Source organism: Chelonoidis abingdonii, chromosome 18 (genome assembly GCF_003597395.2).
Source record: "Chelonoidis abingdonii isolate Lonesome George chromosome 18, CheloAbing_2.0, whole genome shotgun sequence".
NCBI classification, from domain to species: Eukaryota; Metazoa; Chordata; order Testudines; family Testudinidae; genus Chelonoidis; species Chelonoidis abingdonii.
Window position 1 is genome coordinate 2,474,916 of NC_133786.1, and position 21,749 is coordinate 2,496,664.

The window sequence follows — 21,749 nt, forward strand, 5'->3', positions numbered from 1 at the left end:
AAGAATTGCTTCTTCCTTTGTGAATTCCAGGCCTAGCTGCTCCAAGAAGCAGTCATTGGTGGTGTCTATAAACTTTCTCTCTGCATCCCGTCCTTACATGTACCATGTCAATATGGGGATATTTGAAATCCCCCAATATTACTGAGTTTTCCTATTTTTTGTAGCCTCTCAGATATCCCAGAGCATTGCACAATCACTTGTCACCATCCTGGTCAGGTGGTTGGTAGTATATTCCTACTGCTCAACTCTTATTATTCAAGGATGGAATTTCTATCCACAGACATTGTGTCATACAGCTTGATTTATTTAAGATTTTTACTAATATTTGACTCTATGCTTTCTTTCACATATAGTGCACACCCCACTCCCCCAGCACAACCTACGCTGTCATTCCGATATATATTTTGTACCTTGGTATTACCATGTCCCATTGATTATATCACTCCACCAGGTTTCTGTGATGCCTATTATATCAATATCCTCATTTAATTCCAGGCACTCAAGTTAACCTGTCTTACAATTTAGACTTCTGGCATTTGTATACAAGCACCTATAAAATTTGACACATTTTAGCTATCTGTTACGTGATGTAAATGAATTGGACTCTTTCATTGGACTGCCTCTCCAGTTCCTACCTGTACTTTATCAATTTCTGCCTAGGGAGGTTGTGGAATCTTCATCAGTGGTGCAGGGGGACAGGATTAGATGACCTCTTGAGGACTCCTCCAGTCCTACGATTCTATCCTCTTCTCTTTACTAACATGTAGAGCAGGGTCGGCAACCTTTCAGAAGTGGTGTGTCGAGTCTTTATTTATTCACTCTGATTTAAGGTTTCGCTTGCCAGTAATACATTTTAACGTTTTTAGAAGGTCTCTTTCTGTAAGTCTATAAATATATAACTAACCTATTGTTGTATGTAAAGTAAATAAGGGTTTTAAAATGTTTAAGAAGTTTTAAAATTTAAAATTAAATTGAAATGTAGAGGCCCCTAAACCCAGGCAGTGTGAGGGCCACTGAAAATCAGCTCTTGTGTCACCTTTGGGACACGCCATAGGTTGCCTACCCCTGGTGTAGAGAAACCCCCAGAGGACGCCATGACAACTGGAAGGAGGGTCCCAACTATGGGATTGTTTCCCTCTGCTCCACTTTTATGTTCTCCTTCCCTGAGACTTTCACCTTCCTCAGCAGCACCTCAGGCGTGGGACCAAAATAAATAAATAAAAATCTCGTCTACGCATCTCTCTGTCTCCATTAGCTCCTCCAGTTCAGCCACTCTGGTCTCAAGAGATCGTGCTCGGTTTCTGAGGGCCATGAGCTGCTTGCACTGAATGCACACAGCACCTGCCCACAAGGTAGATAATGGTACACGCTGCACTCAATGCAATAAATTGGATAGCCCCCACTCTGCTGCTGGACTCTGCCTGCATGCTTTTTACTCCTGTAGCTTCTTTGCTGGGGTTTTTATTGCTGGGGGGTGGGGGGAAGAGAGATATTTCTTGGCCTAAGTTTAGAGCAGGTTAATCAGGTGTATTGGGCTCCCACACTCCCTCGCAAAACTCCCATTAGTTGCTCCTGTTCGCTAGCTCCTCTGGTTTCTTAGGAGTGGGCTTTTTAACCCCCGGTTCTCCCTGACTAGCCCCACCCTGTGGCGAAGGGCTAACAGGTGCTCAAGAGATTAGGGTTCAAAGCCTTGTTAAGAAGCACTCAACCGTACCTAGCAGGCCGCTAGGCTCAGCACATGGCCCCCCCACACAAACAGACCATACTGTAAACTTCAGTCAAGCAGCAAACACACAAACAGGCGACAAACTCACCCCAGCTGGCAGGTAGTCACTCCTCCTTCACCTGGAGAACTCCCTCGCACAACTCCCCTGTTAGCTGCTCCCGTTTGCTAGAGGAAAGCACAGCGCCAATCTATCAGCCTTGGCGAGAGGTCACAATCCAGAATGCTTGTGATCATTGGAGATAACACATCTGGAAACTCCAGCTCAGCAGCTGTGATAACCATTAACTTTTAACGTCTGCCTGATGTTTAGTCATCAGGTTTATTAGCGCTTTAATGTATTTTAATGACAATACTTCATTATTTGATTTCCACAAGATAAACCAGAACGTCAAGTGCAATTCTGCTTTAAAAGTGATTCTGGCCAAAGGTCCTGGTGGGTATGTCAACACTGCAGCAACAAGCAAGCTTAACCTGGGCAGACATACAGAACATCTAGAAGAGACAGATGCCTCTGGTTGCTGGCAGAAGGGGGTATAAATAACTCAGGGGAGCAGGCAGCTGAAGGACACGGGGAAAGCTTTTGCCTTCTTAAGTAGAATGTAGATCCTTCGTTTTGTCTACAGCACCTAGAAACTGAAACCATGTGCTAGAATCTAATGTAGCAAATAGAGATTACGGTTTTAAAGAATGTGAGGGCCTTAGGTGTGTTGAGGACTCATATTCCAAACAAGGCCTCAGGAGTTTGGATGCTCCTCAGGTCCGTCAGTTTCCTAGATCCTGTTACGCCATCGGGATTAGCTGATCTGAGCTGGTGAGCTCTGAAATCATTGACTCTGCCATGTTCCTTGTCCCTCACCCATCATCCAGTGATAAGTCTGCTGTAGGAGGCCATTAATTTGTCAGTATAGGCCTTCTGCAGGTGGGAAGCCCCCCCACTGCCCTCTGTACATATTCCCTGCATACCTTCTAGCTGAGGACCCTTTGACTATAATGGAACTGTTCTGACAAGAACAGGAGCTGAAGTAGAGGCACAGGGCTACTATATATATGACCCTGAGCATCCAGGAGATTGCTCAAGATCCATGGGGTGAAGGGATCAGATCTCCTGCTCTTCCATGTGACGGTAGCAGGTGGGGGAGGTTATGGGGTGGAGAGAGACACACACATGTTGCCCCCTCACAGAAAAGTTTTCTTCTGCTCTAGGAGAGAGCAATCATATGAAACAGAGCCTGCTCCATCAGAAGACTGTACCCTAGTCTTATTTGCAGTGCTGTGTAGCTGTTTATTTTCCTGATAAGCTTTCAGTTTCATGCAGCCCAGCCAAACACAAATCCGCTAAGCGTCACTCAGCGGCAGCAATAATCACATTCATCCCTGCTGTAACTCCTAGGCAGGGCTACAGGTACTGTGCATTGTTTTGCATGCAGTACCTCCTCTTGGCTATTAAAAGCAACTCCCAGGGCTTCTGAGCAGGTAACCAATGCTTTTCCCCCCTTTACCTCTGCTCCCATTTCACTACTGCTGCTCCTGGGCCCTGAGCAGTAACACGTTCCACATGCAGGAGGCAGCCACGGTGCGGAGACAGGAGCAGAGAGATTTAGAAAAAGGAATCTGTGGGAGGAGACTAGACTATTGCAGAGAGAGGCAGAGAGAAAGACAAGTGGGAGCAAAGACCACGCTTAAGAAGATAGGAGAGAGACTGGAACCAAGAGAGGGAACAAAACAATCCAGGAACTAACGGGGAAGGACAGACTTGTGGCTAATATACAGGCCCAGGACGAAGGAGAGTTGGGCTCTTTTCCCAGTTCTGCCCGTGACTCTCTGTGCCTTAGTTTAGACATTTGAAGACGAGGGAGAATGATACTGACCTACATTTCAAGTAGATGGAAGCATGTTAAGATTCAGTACATCAATCTGTGGAAGAGACAGGCCCTTCACAACAAGCTGCTCGCTACACCCGCTCCTCTCCAGCCAGGTGACACAGGAGAAGCTACTGAGTGCTTGGCAGTCATGTGAAGAGCTAATTGGGGATTAGCCAATCCATCAATGGGGAATAGGGTGAGGCCTCAAAGCAAAATTGGAAATTGATGCAGGTTTCTTTACATCATATGAGAGAGAGATTTACTTGACATGTTTTATGAGTGAGTGATTAGCTAGCCAATGGAACAAGCAGGCAATTATAGACAGTAGAGTGCTGGTATGTGGCAGTGTCTCCATGGGGCATTTAATATGTAGAGGTAGGGAGAGAGCTAGAGGACACAGACAGAGACACAGTCCTTGTGCCTCTTCAAAGGAGCTGGTTAAATCTTTTTGGGAGATCAGTCCCTGCTCCCTCCTATGGCAACTACTAACCACCCAGAAGGAAAGGGGGGAGGTGGTGTGTGATGGCTTCTCCCCAGTGGCAGAGGGACCACTCCCCAGAGGGAATTCTGGCTCCCTCAAAACAGAATTCCTCCTGGGAAGTCCACTCTGCACCACTCCTCGCCAGCATGTAGGACAGCATCCACAGCACGTGGAATCCAAACTCACTCTGTTGCTGGTTCTCTTTACACACCACAGAACAGCCCGGCTCAAATCGCCCACCACCCAGATTCCTCTCTCCCAACCAAGACTGTGGCCTCTCTAAAGTGCCAGAGAACAAGGCAACTGCCCTAGTGAGAGAGTCAGATGACACCCCCTAACCTTCCCTGGAAGTAGGGCATCTTTCAAGCAAACACTACAAGACTGCAACATATTCCTACAAGAAGAGGAGGGTTTCTGCCCCTGCTTTATAAATGGACTAAATCCAAGGAGAGGATGCACCAGTGTCTCCTCTTCCCAACACGCAGGGTTGAGTATAAGAATATTCTGCTACTTGATGGAGCCATTTGCAGACAGCAGAACGAGAATGCACAGCATACACATGGATACGCAGCCTGGGACCTCTTTATTGCCAGGATCTAATAAGAGAAAAACCCTCAGTGCTCTGTACCCTGCAGAGAGGAGAATAAGGGATTGACAACACAAGAGAACTGGGTGTTTTGTTTCAACAAACAGCTCACTGCCTCCTTCTCTTTGGAGTTCAACTGGAGAAGCTTTATAGTTTTTTCCTCATGGGGCAAAAGCTGAAGATGTTGCAGATTTGCATCTCTTTTCTGAACAGTTTGTTTTATAAATTAAAAGCTGCAAAAAAGCTTTCTGGGCAGGGACACTAACAGAACACGGATTGTTGAGATGGTGGAGCAGGGAGGGAGGGGAACCCAACCATAGCCAGGCTATCCCCCACTCCCTCCCCAGTTTAGAGACTCGTACAACATGAAAGCATGGACAGCTACAGCCACAGAAGAATTCTGCACAGATGCTTTGAACTTGAAGAGTTTATTCATCAGCTGAACAGATAGAAATTTGGATTTATGCTTCAAACAAAAATCTCTCATCCATTATAACCATCCCATGGTATCTCTTTACATTAGATCCCTGCATTACTGATCAGTGGTAGCAGCAGGGCTAATTCTGGGCCTTTGGAGTACTCACCTTCCATAGTGTATATGGATCACACATGATGAAAGGAGTCAGAGGTACAATTTAACCCTGAATGTGAGTATTAGTCAAAATAAATCTAGTGTCTCTCTGGATAAGGGCTAACAAAGGAAGAAAGTGAATGCCCTGGGACAGAAAACTGCTCTGAGGAACAACTGTCTCTCCTGTGCACGGGCCAGCTGTCTGCTGAACATTCGTAAGAGCTGATTCCAGGCCAACCTTTCATGGATTCTTCACAGAAGGTGCACGTATTGAAGCTAAGTTATGGATTGCAAGTCGTGTGGTTGAATTCCCATCCGAAATGTCACATGATGAGATGACAGACTGCAACGCTCGAGCATAAGCTGAAAAATCAGAAAGTGTTAAGTGACGGTAGCCTGAGCCAGCTTTCCCACAGAGTCCTGGGGCTTACTTCTGGAGTCATTTGCTAACTTGGATTTAAACAAAAAATGCAGTTGTGCCTCTTGACAAAAATAGAGAGGGACATTTTCCCAAGGGCCTCATCTCTGAAGGGCAAAAATTCATAGGATCTACGGGTATCGAGCAATCATGTGCTCTTGTTGCTGCATAACTGAGCAAGAAGATAAGCTTCTGCACGGCTGTGGGGGCAGTGTAGCTGCTTAGCAGATTACCACATGGGAAGCTGAGATACACAAAATGAGCAAGGGCAGGATTGGGCACCAAATGGGAGACTAGACATGAAAAATCCCAACTCCATAAGAGTCTTGCATGTATTCTGCACACAAGCATTTAAAGTGTAAAGAGTTTGAACAGCAATTCCTCACTCACCAGCCAGCTCAGATGTTCAGGGCACTTTCTGTAGGCCACAAGCAGCATCTCAGCATTGCATGTGTCTGAGATGTATTAGTGGGTATAGGGCAAATAAAGAACCTTGAACCTAGGAGCCAGAAGGTAAGTGCTAGGGAAAGCTGATTTTTAACTAGCTGGCATTCTACAACATATATGTATATGTCTGGGCTGGGGATGCAAATATTGGTTAAAAAAGTTAACTGGTTAAACTGTTAGAACTGCAACTGGTTAACCGAGGTAGTGCTGGGGCCCCGCCAGCCCAATGTGGCTGCTGTGGCCAGCACGGCTGGGGTCCCTCCTGTCAATGCAGGGCCATTAGGCTTAACGGTTAATGTTGGTTAACCGATAAGCCTAATAATTACCAGTTAACTTTTTAAATCCCTGGTCTGGGCACTGTAAAATAGCAATAGCAGCACCCACATGTGCCATTACTGACTTTAGGCTTGTGTATTTATTTATTTTTTCTACAAACTGTTGCATTTCCCATTTAAGTCTCATGACTGTATATTTGAAAGTAGTTTATGAGGATTGCCCCAAATGTCTGTTCAACCAAATACTCTAATTGTTCTGCAGAACAATTTAAAGCACAAGACTGCTTTGTTACAGGTGATTGATAACATCTCCCTCCCATCCACCTTCCGATAAAGACCTTGGCATCAAAGTGGAGAGCAGATTTTCCAAGAGCCAGGCATTTTCTGTATCATTTACATGTTTGCTTTGTGGTACTTTTCCCCACAACGTGTCCCCATCAGTTCTTTCAAATATAATTTCATTATTAATTCAAACACGTGGCATCCCTGGAAAGTTGCCAACCCAGCTCTTGGTGTGACATTTGCAGTTTCTCCAAAGCAAGGGTTGCAAAGGGGGGTGCCAGGTGTCTGCAGAATGCCCAGACTTTTCTAGTTCCTGGATTTGGACTCCCCCTTGGCTTTGCATTAGTGAGAGCAGCAGCTGGTGCTTAGTTTTAACAGCTGTATAAAAAAGTTACAAAAGATCTGTGCCACAAGAAAATCTAGTTTAACAGACCACTGAGGCTGTCAAATGAAATACTACCCAAGTAGTCTATATTCCCCTGGGAGTGTGCATGGGGGATGTGTGCACACGTACATAAGTTCAGAGCTCTACATTAGTGAGCTCTGAACTTATGTACGTGTGCACACGTTAAGTTAAGTTAAGTTAAGTTAATGGAAATGATGCTACGAAACTATGGGAACTCTAAGCCAGGCTTAACATTTGCCTGTATGGCAGGACTCATACATCTGATCTCAGTTCTGGGTCTACACTGATTCCTTACTAGGAAGGAAGAGCTCAAACCTTTGTGGTTTTTGTAGAACATGCAGTTGTTGGCACAGGTGTCAGGATGAGAGTCCCAGAAATCAGACCCACAGCAGCACAATGGAGGCAAGTCAATGTTATACAGCTTTATCTTCTCCCTCATCTGAGCTCTTAAAGCTTCCATGTATCTGTAAAAATAAAACAGTTTCCCTGTGACAAGATAATATCATTGCCTTCATTAATCCCACTGGCAAAGCCAGGATTTTGAGAACAAGATGAAGGTGCCCTCAATCATTCACCAGCTCACCTCATGTATTCCTTATTTCTCTGTTGCTTTTCTTTACTCTTCCTCACTCTTCTCTCCTCCAGTCTGAGTTGAGCCAGTACTTCACATGCCTTCTCTCCAGAACAGGTATCTTGCTGGTAGGCTCTCTCCTGGATCCTCTGCTCCTCTGCACGACGCTGGTGCTCCTTCTCACTCTTAATTCTGTGGGCAGAAATGCTGTTTAACAGGATCTTTCAGGGAGAAGGAAGATGGTCCCATGTTCAGAGGACAGGACTAAGTCAGGAGCACTGGGTTCTGTTTTCTGCTGCATGTGGGACCTAGGATATGTCATATCTTCTTTCCCCCCACAACTGTAAGATATGACAATACCCTCTTTCTAGAAGCACTGGATCTACAGCAAGGAGTTGGATTCTGCTGCTTTCTCCCAGGCCCCAACTAGTCACCTTCCTGCAGAGGAAAACAATTCTGCACTGTGTTTAAATGCAGCATCAGCTTTCTAAGTGATAAACTTTAACATAACATAACCGTTCCTTGAAATTTGTCACAGCTAATTTTCCCTCCTGGCTTCCTCACTGGATAGTTTTGTGCCTCGTGTGTGCCTTCTCCTTTCCTCCATCCCTTTATAGCTTTTCCTGCTTCCCCTCTCCCCCCCGCCACTGTCTTTTGTTCTGCCCCACCCCATGTTTTCTGTCTCACATTTCTTCTCTCCAGAGACCTCTGACCCCTTCACCCACAGGCTTGCTTCTGGCTCAGAGAATTTGCACACAGTTCCAATAGTCAGTTTGTGAGGTCAGATGGTACCATTGTGATCATCTAGTCCGATCTTGTGTACAGCACAGGCCAGAGAACTGCCCAGAAAGGATTCCTGTTTGAACTACAACTGAAACACATCCAACCTCGACTTAAAAATGGTCAGTGACAGATTCTCTCAACACTTGGTAATCTTCAGTATAAAAATGTATGCCTTGTTTCCAATCTGGATGTCTCTACCTTTAACTTCCACCCTTTGGATTTTGTTATCTTTGTTTGCTGGACTTAAGAGCCAAATATTTGTTCCCCATGTCTGTACATAAAAACTGATCAAGTTGCCTCTTAACCATCTGTTTGTTAACCTGAAGGAACTCAAGCTATCACTACAAGACAAAACTCTTCCATTCATTTAATCTTTCTCATGAGTTTCCTCTGAACCTCTTCAATTTATCAACATCCTTTCTCAGTTGTGGACACCAGAACTGGATACCATATTCCAGCAGCGGTCAAACCAAAACCCAAATGGGTAGAAGTAATATAACCTCTTTAGACTTACTTGAGATTTCCCTGTTTATGCATCTAAAGATCACACTAGCTCGGAGGGCCATAGGATCACACTAGGACCTCACGTTCAAATAATTATCCACCATGTTCCTCAAGTCTTTGTCAGCGTCCCTGTTTCTCGGGATAGGGAATCCCCCCACCTGCAAGTATGGCCTACGTTCTTTGTCATGAGGCTCCTGTGCTGCTCTGCTCTACAGCTCCTCTTCTCCACCTTAGAAAGTAGCAACAATGCCTATGCCACTGCTGCTTCTTCCCTTCCATCCTCTTAAAGGGGCAGCTGCCCAAAAGGCAGGAACCAGCAATTCTGTTTCCTGGTCCCACTCAGCCCACTGCAGGCTTCAAAGGACCCTGGTAAGTGGGTTTCCTCACCATGTACTGGGGATGATCTTCACTCCTCCCACCACTCCAGGCTGAGGACAGGATTCCATCAGCCAAAGCAGAGGGCTGTAGCTCTAATCTTGGCTTCCCTTCCTCTCCCCGTTGCATTCTCAGAGCAGGGAGAGCGAAGGAAGCCTGAATCTAGGGAGAAATTTGGTGTAGACTCCATCCAAATGGGGAAGGGATACAGAAAGGCTCACAGCTGCTTGCCTTCAGTGCAAGTGTTGGACTGACCAGCTCTGGGGAATTAATCTTTGTTAAATTGTAGTAGATTTTAAAACAAAAAACCCCCACATATGTGGTGTCTGGAGTTTGGGGCAGAGACTGGCAACAAGAGTGACAGGGCTGAGGTGGGAGTCATGGGAGCCAAGTATTAGAGTTTTGCATGGAAGTTGGCTGGAGAGCAACTTGCTCCAGCCAATACATGGGGAAGACTGCATGCATGCGATCACCATCCAAGGGGACATGCTGAGGACAAAGCTGGGGGAAGATTTAGTACAAGTGCTATGGACATTCGGGGCTGTACCACAGGACACTGCTCTAACGTATGCCAGAGGCCATTTCAGCCCTTAGAACAGCCCAGAATCCAGAGGGCACAAAGGTAACTTACAGCCACCTTTGCCCTCAACCCCAGCAGGGCCCTGACCTCTGGCTGAGGTATGCCATGCTGTGCTTAGTGCTTTAATGAACCAGAACATTCTTTACATGTAATTTTTGGTTTTATGATAAAGCTCTTCACATCTAGGTGCTGTTTAATACCTTGATGTAGAATCTGGGTTACTGTGTAAATACTTATATAAGCTTGTACTGAAAGTGTTAAGGACATTCTCTGGAACAAGTTATTACCATAGACAGAAATGGATTTTAAACAGAGACATCTGATTTAGTTGAGGATTGGTCCTGCTTTGAGCAGGGGTTGGACTAGATGACCTCCTGAGGTCCCTTCCAACCCTCATATTCTAGGATTCTATGATCTACCATGTTATTCTTTTCAATGAATACCAAATACAACAACATATTCTAACTAATCACTGCCAAAATTCAATCTGAAATCCAAGCTGGGTTGAGCTCAGATTGAAAGAGTACCAGAAATTAAATAAAGGGTGTTTGCCCAACAGACCAGAAAAAAAAACAAACAAAAAAAACCCACACACCAAGGAGGAGAGTGCCTAAGCCAAAGCTTCTCTAGTCAAGTTATAATGCCCGAAGATGTCTTTACAATGAAGTGCTAATACAAACTTAAGTACATCGTAAGTGTGCTCCTATAAAACTCAGAACAAGGACAGCTTAGCTTTACATCAAGTAACTATAGGAACACTTACATATATAGAAAGGCTGGGCAGCTAGTAAATCTAGCAAACTTATAAGAAAATCTTTCAGAGGGTCTCCACATACACAGCAGCCTCTTGGTGTTCAGTCCTAGGGCAGAATCGGCTCTTTCATTGCCACATTTTATTTAAGGAAACGTAACCAACAAAGTAAAGTTTCTTTAAAAGGTGCAGTTCTACTCTGAAAAGTGACAACGTAAAAATAACATTCTTTAACAGGTCTGCTCCCCGTGGATATCCAGAGTTAGACATGCTGACTTTAAAGACCAAGGACTGTTACTTCTTCACTCCAGTTAGCTCTGCAGAATCAACCCAGCAGTGATCAAGTGAACTGCATGCTGTTTCTTCTCTTTCAATGCAACTGACAGCCCAGATCCAATTGGAAGGCCAAATTCTGCCCTTCAACATACTTGTGAATCAATTAGTTACACCTACACAAGCCCATTTCAGACACTACAACTGGACAGGCATACTGAGGACAGTTTGGCTGGCATAAATTTAAATTACATTATTACAAAAAAATTAACATTTTTATTTAATTTGTATTTAATGATTATGTAACATCTCCCAGGGCTAGTTTGCAGGACAGGTGCTTAGCAAAACATCTCTCTCCTCAGAGTCAAAACACATTTGATCAGGAAGTTAGCAACTGAAACTTAAATGGAGCCCTACAAGGCACATTTAAAGTCACTTATCAAACATAGGGATGGAAGCCAAGGGATATGTACAGATACTGTACTGATTCATAGGTTAAGACCAGAAGGGACCATTATGATAATCTAGTCTGGCCTCCTGCATAACACAGACCAAAGACCCTCACACAATAATATCTGAACATGGAAGCTTGTTCTCAATGCATGCCATGAAGATTTTGTTTATCATCTATAGTGCAACTGTCCAAATCATAACTACTGTCACCTCAAACCATCTCTCTGACCAAGTCTTCTTAGGAACCTAAACCAATAGCTAGGAAAACCCATATTCTAGCAAATGAAACAACTGTCCAGTTTACGCAGCGTGGGGCAATTAAATAGCAGATAAGTTAAGTATATAAGTACACTTAACAGTTTTGGTTGCCCATGAAACTGTTTGAGACTCCCTTCAGTAGGTTCATGGCTTCTCTTCTCAACCCTACAAGAGGCCCTAATGCTCTTTTCTACCTTCCATGACAGTGCAGTTGGTCCCTCCTCCTTACAATTACTGCCAATCCCCATCTTTGAAGAATGTTTTAGCTCTGGCACTCACTGTACTAGATTTGGAGATATGCCAAAGGCAGGGTGAATAAAAATAGATTTAAAAATAAACAAAGTGAAAAAAAAGTTATTTTTAAAAAGAAACCTAATTACTACAACTTACATAAATGGCCTAAATGTACTACCACAGAATATCAGGGTTGGAAGAGACCTCAGGAGGTCATTTAGTCCAACCCCCTGCTCAAAGCAGGACCAATCTCCAGACAGATTTTTGCCCCAGATCCCTAAATGGTCCGCTCAAGGATTGAATTCACAACCCTGGGTTTAGCAGGCCAATGCCACTGAGCTATCCCTCCCCCCCAATTTAATAAAATTATTTAAATTGAATTAAAGCAATATCAAGCAGTACTTGTTTGCTGCTAAAGTTTTAAAGAAAGCCAGATTATTGCAGGGTGGATAAAAAAAGATTTTTTTTAAAAATAAAAAATCCTATTTTTTTTAATTTAAATTGGATTTTTTTTGACGAATGCTTTTTGAGGGAAAACCTATCTAAATATATGTTTAATTAAGATACATTATAGCTCAAAATATCTCATCATGGAATAGGGATTATAAATTCTATAGTATGAGACAATTCATGTAATGTTTAAGAAAAATTTTGTAAATAAGTTCCAATAGCTCATGGATTAGGGACCCAATTTTAAGGAGTTCCAGGGGCTTCTGTATAGAAAGATTAACCTAAATAATCTATCTACCCAGTGGGACTCAGTGCTCAGTCTAGAAGATACCATCAGAGACGCTTAGTTCTGCATTTCTCAAACTGTGGATTTGTGTCTCCAGAGGCAACATGCTTGTTAACAGCAAACATGTTTTTAAATAAATATATAGAGAGGTGAGAAATAACAGACCTCAACCCTATTGTCCCTCTGCAAATTTGTGCACACAGTCAATCCCTTACCTCTCTCTAATAGTGCAAAGCTTCAAAAAGTTCAATGAATAGAAGATTGTTGGGGTGGAATAGATCTGGACAAGGAGAAGTAGTCTGAAGATAAATGTGGGATGGGAGGGACAGGTAGCAGAAACAAAAGTGAAGCTATTTGAGCAGCATATTCCAGAAGTCTTGAGATCTGAGCGTAGCCTTCATTGATTTGAGATCTACCATACCATTCCCTCACTAGAAGGGAAAATCTATAATGGAAGCAGACCGTAAAAAGAGACCCAGTTTGGGAGTATTTTAATGAAATTCCTCTACCTGTGGGTTAAGACAGGCATGCATACAAAATGCAAACAATGCAACAAAGAAATGTAAGGCCTGGTTGCCTGGATGAAACAATATCATGAGAAGTGTTCCTGCTCGGGGAAAGCTGCGTTGAAGATGAAAGGAACATGTCTGAACACATAGGATCTTCAGGTTGGTAAACTTTTTTATTTCACACTTCTTTCTTAAGGACTGCCTGTCTTCCTTCTGGACTATTGTTGAATTGTCATGTTTGAGCAAAAAAATATAGTTGTTACTCTATGGTACTATCATTTTAGATGCAGTTGTGATAAAAAATAGCTGAAATAGGGAGATCATCCTTTTACAATTTCACCTTTAAAGTAATACTGAGTGTCAGTGAATGAATGCAATGAGTAATACTAAATGAGCAGTATGGTAATAATAATTAAATAACTGCACTGAATTATTTTGTTTAGCAGAATCCATCCTCAACATACAGGATTCTGAAGACTATCCACCTTCAAGATCACAACTTTGAAACTATTTAAAAAAAAAAAAATTATCTGCCAATGATACTGTTTCAGTCACATCATGTATGTCACACAGCCACAGCACATCACCTGTAGTAAAAAGAAAAGAAAATCTCCATCACTCAGAAACAACCATAGATAAGTTTGTGATAAGAACCAGCAGATTACAAAAAGAGGTAATTGATGAAAAAATTGCCCAGGTTGTTTATGCAACAAATTCTCCTTTCCGTATGATTGACGGCCCACACTTCCTTAACATGGTTCAGGCATTAAGACCAGGATACAGTCCACCCAACAGAGCAGATGTGGCAGACAAACTGCTGGATAAAGTGTATGAAAGAGAAATTGAGCAGTGGGCAAAAGATCTAGCAAGTAAAATTGTTAACCTGAGTCTCGATGGGTGGAGCAATGTCCACAATGATCCTGTTGTATGTGCTCGTGTGACAACTGAAGAAAGTAATGTCTCTCTTACAGAAACAATTGATACATCAGGAAATGCACACAGCAGAATACTTACAAGTAGTAGCAAGAAAAACTATAACAAACTGAAAAAAAAAATCAAATGTCTAGTAAGCCGCTTGGTCACAGACAATGCTGCGAATGTATCCAAGATGAGAAGAAATGTAGATGAGAGTAAAGAGATTCCCAAGCTAACAACATACAGTTGCAGTGCTTATTTGATGCACCTCCTAGCCAAAGACTTCAGCATTCCAGAAATAAAGGCTAATGTTGTTGATATTGCAAAATACTCCCATAACAACCACTTTGCATCAGCTACCCTGAAAAAAGTGGGAGGAACCAAGCTAACTCTCCCACAAGACGAGCGATGGAACTCAGTAGTGGACTGTTTTGAGCACTATATCAAGAACTGGCCTAATCTGATGATAGTTTGCGAACAAAATCGGGAAAAAAATAGATGGCACTGTCACACCCAAAGTTCTCAACATTGGGCTTAAGAGAAATGTTAAACACATGCAGAGTACCCTGAAGCCTATTTCTGTAGCCTTGAAAAAAAATGCAGGGAAATAGCTGTTTCATTGCTGACGCTGTTGAAATTTGGAAGGAACTGAGATCTTAAAGAGAAATATGCAGAGTTAAATTACAAGCAGTAAAAACAAACAAACAAACAAAACAAAAAAAAACACAAATGGGACAAGCACTATCTCCAGCTCAATTTTTTTGCAAATATTCTCAATATTCGGTACCAGGGTCAAACCTTAACTGGTGAAGGAGAGGAGTTGGCTATGACATGGACATCCAGCAATCATCTCTCCATAATGCCAACTACAATAAAACTTCAGAGCTAAGGGTGAACCATTGAAGAAACATATGTTTGCTGATGATGATTTAAAGAAAGTCACACCAGTGAACTGGTGCAAATCACTTAAGCACTTGGATTCAGAGACTGTTGAAGTGATAATCTCACTTAACAGCAGTAGCTTCTTCTACTGGTCCAGAAATAATAATTTTTTTCCTTTGGACTAATTCATTCTCAATTGAGAAATCATTTGGGACCTGAAAAAGCATGAAAGCTTGTTTTCTTTTCCAGATACAGGAAAATGAAGGTGAAGACAACAGTTAGTTGCAGAAGCCAGTATTTTAAATTTCTCATGTTGACCTGGCTGACAGTCAATTTAATTTGTTTTTCTAAATATTTAACTATTTTAGTCAAACAATTTAAACAAAAACAAACCTGATTTAAAAAAAACAAAACTTGAATGTTTAACTAACTTCAAATTCATATGCTTATTTTGTTAAAAATATGTGTTTGCTGTTGAAGAAAAAAAATCCAGAATACTTAACGTTGTTGTTTTAGTTAAAACAAAAAAAATTTGTGTCTGTCTGGTGATGTTCTCCTAATACACCCTGGTGAGAAAATCCTTCAAATATTAATGATTAAACTGTTGAATTGGAAATAGTTCGTTCACCTTCCAATGACTTCATCAATATCTGCTTCAATTACCTTTGGTAAATGAAATAACCAATCATTCATTTTCTGAGATAGCTGTAAAAAGCTTATCTGAAAAGTTCCCAAAAATAAATCACTTAAAAAAAATGTATAGTGTGCACCTTCTAAAAATGAAAGCTACATCTGTCTCTGAGTTGTGAAGAATACATAGTAAGGCTATTACAACCAACAAGAATGCACTTTTATGGAGAAATTCATGATTAAATTGAGTCTTCCTGACTAGTGCTTTAAATCAAATCTACCCCGGGATTATTGAACTAGCGGAAGTCAATGACTAAGCACCTAGAACCAGAGTTTGCAGGAATGCTAAACCAGCTTTTGACAGCAGTAACCTCATCTGCAGATGCAGAGAGAATATTTTAATTTCAGTTTGAAATAATGACTAGTTCATTCCCATTTAAGAAGCCACCTGGGAGTTAAGGATGCAGGAAAAAGTTTGTTTTCCTCTTTCAGTCTATAAATAAAAACAGGTGAGAGGATATAAGCTCTATTAGTTCTAAAATCTTCAAGGAGAGTGGTGACCAGAAGTAATCAGTTCAATTCACTAACTACATATAATACTTAGTTTTAAATGCATAACGTTTTGATAAACTTTCGAATTTTTTTCTCATGTAGCTAGCAAATCTGAGCTAGTTTTATTTAACTAATAAAAAACAAATATTAAAACACCCTTTTTTGGTATTTAATTGAATTTGAATTTCCAAATCGAGTATGACAAATCGCAAGTAAAACAACTAGTAAGAAAATGGTGAACGATACATTGCTAACATCATAAAAATGTAATAATTGAGAACCTGAAAAAATGTAAGATAATTGGTTAAATAAATGTATTAACATAGCGTAGCCTCTGGTGAATAAAAAAGCACCACATTTAGAGTAAAGACTATATTTAATTGAAAAACCAACATGTTTTAATGGTTAGAATTCTCTGAAAAGGTCAAACAAACATGTGGACAAGGGGGATCCAGTGGATATAATGAACTTTCAGAAAACCTTTGACAAGGTCCATCACCAAAGGCTCTTAAGCAAACTATGCAGTCATAAGATAACAGGGAAGATCCTCTCATGGATCAGTAACTGGTTAAAAGACAGGAAACAAGAAGGGTAGGAATAAATGGTCAGTTTTCAGAATGGAGAGAGGTAAAACAGAGGGGTCCCCCAGGGATCTGTATTGGGACCAGTACTGTTCAACGTATTCATAAGTGAGCTAGGAACAGGAGTAAACAGTGAGGTGGCAAAGTTTGCAGATAATACAAAATTACTCAAGATAGTTAAATCCAAAGCAGACTGCAAAGAGTTACAAAGAGATCTCACAAAACAGGATGACTGAGCAACAGAATCGCAGATGAAATTTGATATTGATAAAATGCACATTGGAAAAACATAAAATGATGGGGTCTAAATTAGCTGATACTACTCAAGAAAGGATCTTGGAGTCACTGGGGATAGTTCTCTGACAACATTCACTCAACCTGCAGTGGCAGTCTAAAAAGTTCCTACCATTCTGTTAGCTTTAGGCAAATATCATAAATGCCACTATATAAATCCATGGTACTCATAGACTCATAGGTCAGAAGGGACCAATATGATCATCTAGTCTGACCTCCTGCACAAGGCAGGCCACAAAACCCTACCCATACACATTTATAAAACACCCGAACCCAATGACTGAGTTATTGAATCCTCAATTGAGATTTGAGACCTCAAGCTGCAGGGAATCACCGCAAGCGACCCTGCCCACGCTGCAGAGGAAGGCGATAAAACCTCCAGGGCTTGCCAATCCGCCCTGGAGGAAAATTCCTGTCCCGACCCCAATATGGCCATCAGCTAACCCTGAGGTGGGCAAGATCACCAGCAAGCACACAGAAAGATTCTCCCTGCAGTAACTCAGTTCCATCCCATCAACATCCCTCAAGCGCGAGCAGAATTATCTGCCGATAATTCCAAAATCCAATTGCCCAAATTAACTATCCCCTCATACAGCCTCCATATACTTATCAGCTTAGTCTTAAGCCCGATAATTCTTTTGCCCGCACTACTTCCATCGGAAGGCCGTTCCATGGAACTTCACTCCCTATGGTTAGAACCTTCGTTCTAATTTTCAAAGTCTAAAACTTTCTTATCCAGTTTGTACCCATTTCGTCCTCGTTGCCGACATTAGTCTAAGCTTAATAATTCCTCTCCCTCCCTAACGTTATCCCCATGGTATAGTTTATATGAGAGGAAGCATAATCTCCCCGGAGCTTCTTTTGGCAGGCTGAACAAGCCAAGCTCTTTGAGTTCTCCTTTCAGAAGGCAGATTTTCCATTCCTCGGATCAGCCTGTAGGCGTTCTCTGAACCATGTTCAGTTGACACATTTGCTTTGTCCATTTTAACATGGCTTGTTAACCGAGCGCCAAGGTGATTTATGTCGAGTGTGAGTGTGCTGCCGCAGCGCCGTATTTCCTCTCAGCAGCGGCTAAACAGACCGTTCGCCTTCTTCCGGTGCTGTTGTGGACCAGATTACTCTGTACCGGATGCTCTACCCGCGGCATTTGCGTTTTTTGTGTAGAGAGCCATATCACTCCAATTGTCGGGCTGCATTTAGTCTAGTCCGCTTGCATTGCCTGACCGATACCCTCAGGTACCTCTCTCTCCGTCGTTTTCCAATGATGCGATCCCAACGTGTTATATATAAATTCCTTATGATTAATACCCTAATGCATGACTCTGACTTTTCGCTATTACTACTGGTCTCCTTTACTATTACGTCGTGTACAAGGGTGGTTCCAGATTTCTGGATGTATCACTGGTCGCTTCTCCGTAGTTAGCAATCCCCGCTTCGGCAAACTTTATTAACACATTCCCGCTCTTTGTGCCAAGGTCAGTAATAAATAGGTTAAATAAGATCGGTCCCAAAACCGATCCTTGAGGGACTCCGCTAGTAACCTCCTTCCAGCCTGACAGTTCACCCTTGAGTACGACCCGCTGCAGTCTCCCCTTTAACCAGTTCCTTATCCACCTTACAACTTTCACATTCATCCCCATCCTCCTGCACCTAGAATATTGCGTGCAGTTCTGGTCACCCCATCTCAAAAAAGGGTATTATGGAACTGGTTGCCAGGGGATGTTGTGAAGGCCGAAACTATAGTCAGGTTAAAAAAATAATTAGATGAATTCACGGAGGACAGGTCCATCAGTGGCTATTAGTAATGGTATGATTCTTCTCATGGAAGTCACAGATTCTGTGACTTTCTGGGACCTCTGTGACTTTCCAGGGCTGCTGGACCAGGAGCTCCCAGAGCAGTGCCCAGGGTTAGTTTATCCCCCCTGACGCTGGAGCAGAGATGGTCAGTCCCTTTTGCAAGAGCAGCAGCTGAGCTGGAGCAGCTGCTGGAGGTCAGCCACTAGCAGCGCTCTGACTGTTAGCCTCTGCCTCCCCCAGAATACTTTTAGTAAAAATTAGGGACAGATTCCAGGGTTCCATTCATTTTTGTTTATTAAACAAAATTGTTCATAATTTGTTTATTATTGACCGGTCCCTGACTTTTACTAAAAATACCTGTGACAATCTTAACCTTAGCTAATAGCCAAGATGGTCAGCGATGCAACCCCATGCTCTGGGTGTCCCTAAGCCTCTGACTACCAGATGCTGGGGCTGGACAACAGTTGATAATAACTTGATAAGTGCCCTGCTCTGTTCATTCCTTCTGAAGCATCTGGCATTGACCAGTCAGAAGACAAGATACTGGGACAGATGGACCATTGGTTCAGAAGAATGGCCATACTGGCTCAAAGCAATGTGAATCATCCTTTCTTTAGGAAAATTGCTAAAAAGTACAAATGCAAGATGTTTTAAAAAAAAACAAAACAAAACAACAAACCAACCATGATTTAAATCAAGGTTTCTGGCTTGCTGATTTAAATCTTGATTAAAATCAATGATTTCAGTCAGTGATCTACATCAAATCCATCCTGGGTCAGGGAACAAGAAAAGAAAAAACAGATGTCAGAGGGGTACAGAATCCTGAGGTTCATAGAGTTTCTAGTCCCATCCCCTTTTGAAGAATGCATAAAGGATTTTTATTCACATTAAAATCAACTGTCCTTCATTTGCATGTTGCAGGGGAAAGAAGTTTTTATTAAGAACTTTCATGTGTACTATTTAACATGGTTCTCAATTCATTCAACACTTAGTCTTTAGATTAGCGCCAGGTTAAACTGTATATAAAAAAGTAAGTGCATTAATTCCTGATTAAAAAGGTCATTTGAAGTAGCATTTCCTCTTTTAAAGCTCAGAGATCACCCTTGCACATCTGCAAACAATGGCTCCAATCCCACAAACACTTATGCATTAGTCATTCTCAGCACACGAGTAGTGTGTCTGCAGTCAATGAGGCTACTCACCTGCATAATATTCACATGCACATGTGTACAGATCAGAGCCAGTGTGTATTATCTGAAAGTTAAATCAGGCTGCAGTTTGTGTCACTTAAAGACACAAGAAGTCAGCTGACATTTCTTGATCCATTTGTGCCATGATACAGTGACTTAATACCTGAAGAAAAACTTTCTGCAGTTACTGAGTTGAAAAGAACTGAAAACAGAAGATTAAAATACAATTGATGCAATGCAAAAATAAATCAAGATGCTAATAAGAGCATGTTAAACGTTCATATGAATTTAGGAATAAGGATTTAGACTGTAAGACACTTACTTGGACAGGGCCCCTAACATTTGGGAGTGTCTGTTAAATGCCATGCACACGTATGGCGTATTAGGAGCGGATTCCTTCCGATGAGGCACACAAAAAATGGAAGAGCTCAGATAGTAGCTAACAGGTAATAGGTGATGCAGTTATATTTGCTGTAGAGGCTCTTCCTACACATTTAATGGGTCAAAGTTAAGAAACGGATAAGACCTGTTACCATTATCTAGTCCACCCCAATGGTCAGAGAGGGGCATTCCCTACATAGCTCTCCAATTGTTTTGTCCAGTACAGTTTTAAGTGACTTGCTGTCTAACTGAGACAACTTTCCCCAATGAACAGATTATACAGTCAGGAAAGTTTTGCTGATTTTTACCCAACTCTTTCTTGGATCAGCTTCACCCCTTAGTTGTAGTCCCTTAAGCTGTGCCACACCAATTCCTCCTCCCTGCCTTGGGTTTATATTCTTCAAATACTTCTGTATGGTTCTTCTACTCTTAGGCTATGTCTACACTACAGTTTGTGTCGGCATAACTCATGTCAGCTAGGGGTGCGATAAGCCATCCTCCGGAGTGACAAATTCTGCTGACATAGTGCTGTGCCAACGCGTTTGATGACAAAGGGGCTGCAGTACATGGCAGCTCTTGAGTGAATTAAGCACATAAAGCTTCCCTCATACTACAGCAGTTCTCCTGTTAACCATACACGAATTTGAGGCAAAACAAAGGAACTGATGCAATGAAAAAAAAAAATTAAATCAGAGGACTAAAAGGATAGTAATAGAATTCATACCAATCAATATGGTTTTATGTAAAATACATCTAAGCTAATAAACACAAAAAGTGATGCTCGACAAGTTCAGTTGATAAGAATAACTTGCATAGAAACACACTTAAAACTCCAGTACAGCATTTGTTTTAATACTGCATGACACCTTAAGATGCCAGTTCCTTTAAGCACAAAGTGAATGAGGAACATATTAAGTTATTAGAAACTGGCTAGCAGATCTCAATAGATAATTGTTAATGGAAGATCCTCATAAATGGGGGCGTTTCTAGAGGGATCGGTTCCTGGCCAGACAATATTTTTAATCAGTGCCCTAGAACAAAGCATTCCTGATAAAGTTAAGATCTGTGGACGAATAAATAACAACAGGGAAAAGGTCACTTACACAGAGCAACCTAGATTACTTGGGAAAGCTGGGCACAATTAAACAAGGAGTTAAACACACAGATAAATGAAAGTAATAAACTTAAATTCAAGAATGTTGGTCATACTCAGAGGATGGGGGCTGTACCCTGAAAAGCAGCAACTCTGAGAAGGACATATAGCCAGCTGGGTGTTAACCATGACCCCGGAGCTCCCAGTGCAATGCTGTGACCAAAAAAACCTAATACACCCAAAGATCATATGAACAGTCAGTAGGAGTACGGAGACTATGCATACAGCTCTTACAAGACCATCACTCGCATATTGTATCCAGTTCCTGTGTCCACACCTCTAAAAGAGCATTG

The 21,749-nt window shown here is 42.0% G+C and overlaps 1 protein-coding gene across 2 annotated transcripts in view; it reads right to left on the reverse strand.

The window, feature by feature from the left end:
• Positions 1–4,914: 4,914 nt before the first annotated feature.
• Positions 4,915–21,749, reverse strand: part of CCDC15 (coiled-coil domain containing 15) — a 35,987-nt gene continuing 19,152 nt past the window's right edge. The window contains exons 7-9 of one of the 2 annotated variants that reach the window (XM_075073582.1): positions 7,638–7,817; positions 7,370–7,518; positions 4,915–5,589 (exon numbers count right to left, since the gene is read on the reverse strand). In XM_075073582.1, the coding sequence (XP_074929683.1) occupies positions 5,468–5,589; positions 7,370–7,518; positions 7,638–7,817 (451 nt within the window). In that variant the 3' untranslated portion in view covers positions 4,915–5,467. The remainder of the gene's footprint in view (positions 5,590–7,369; positions 7,519–7,637; positions 7,818–21,749) is intronic. The other variant, XM_032767133.2, reaches the window with a different exon arrangement.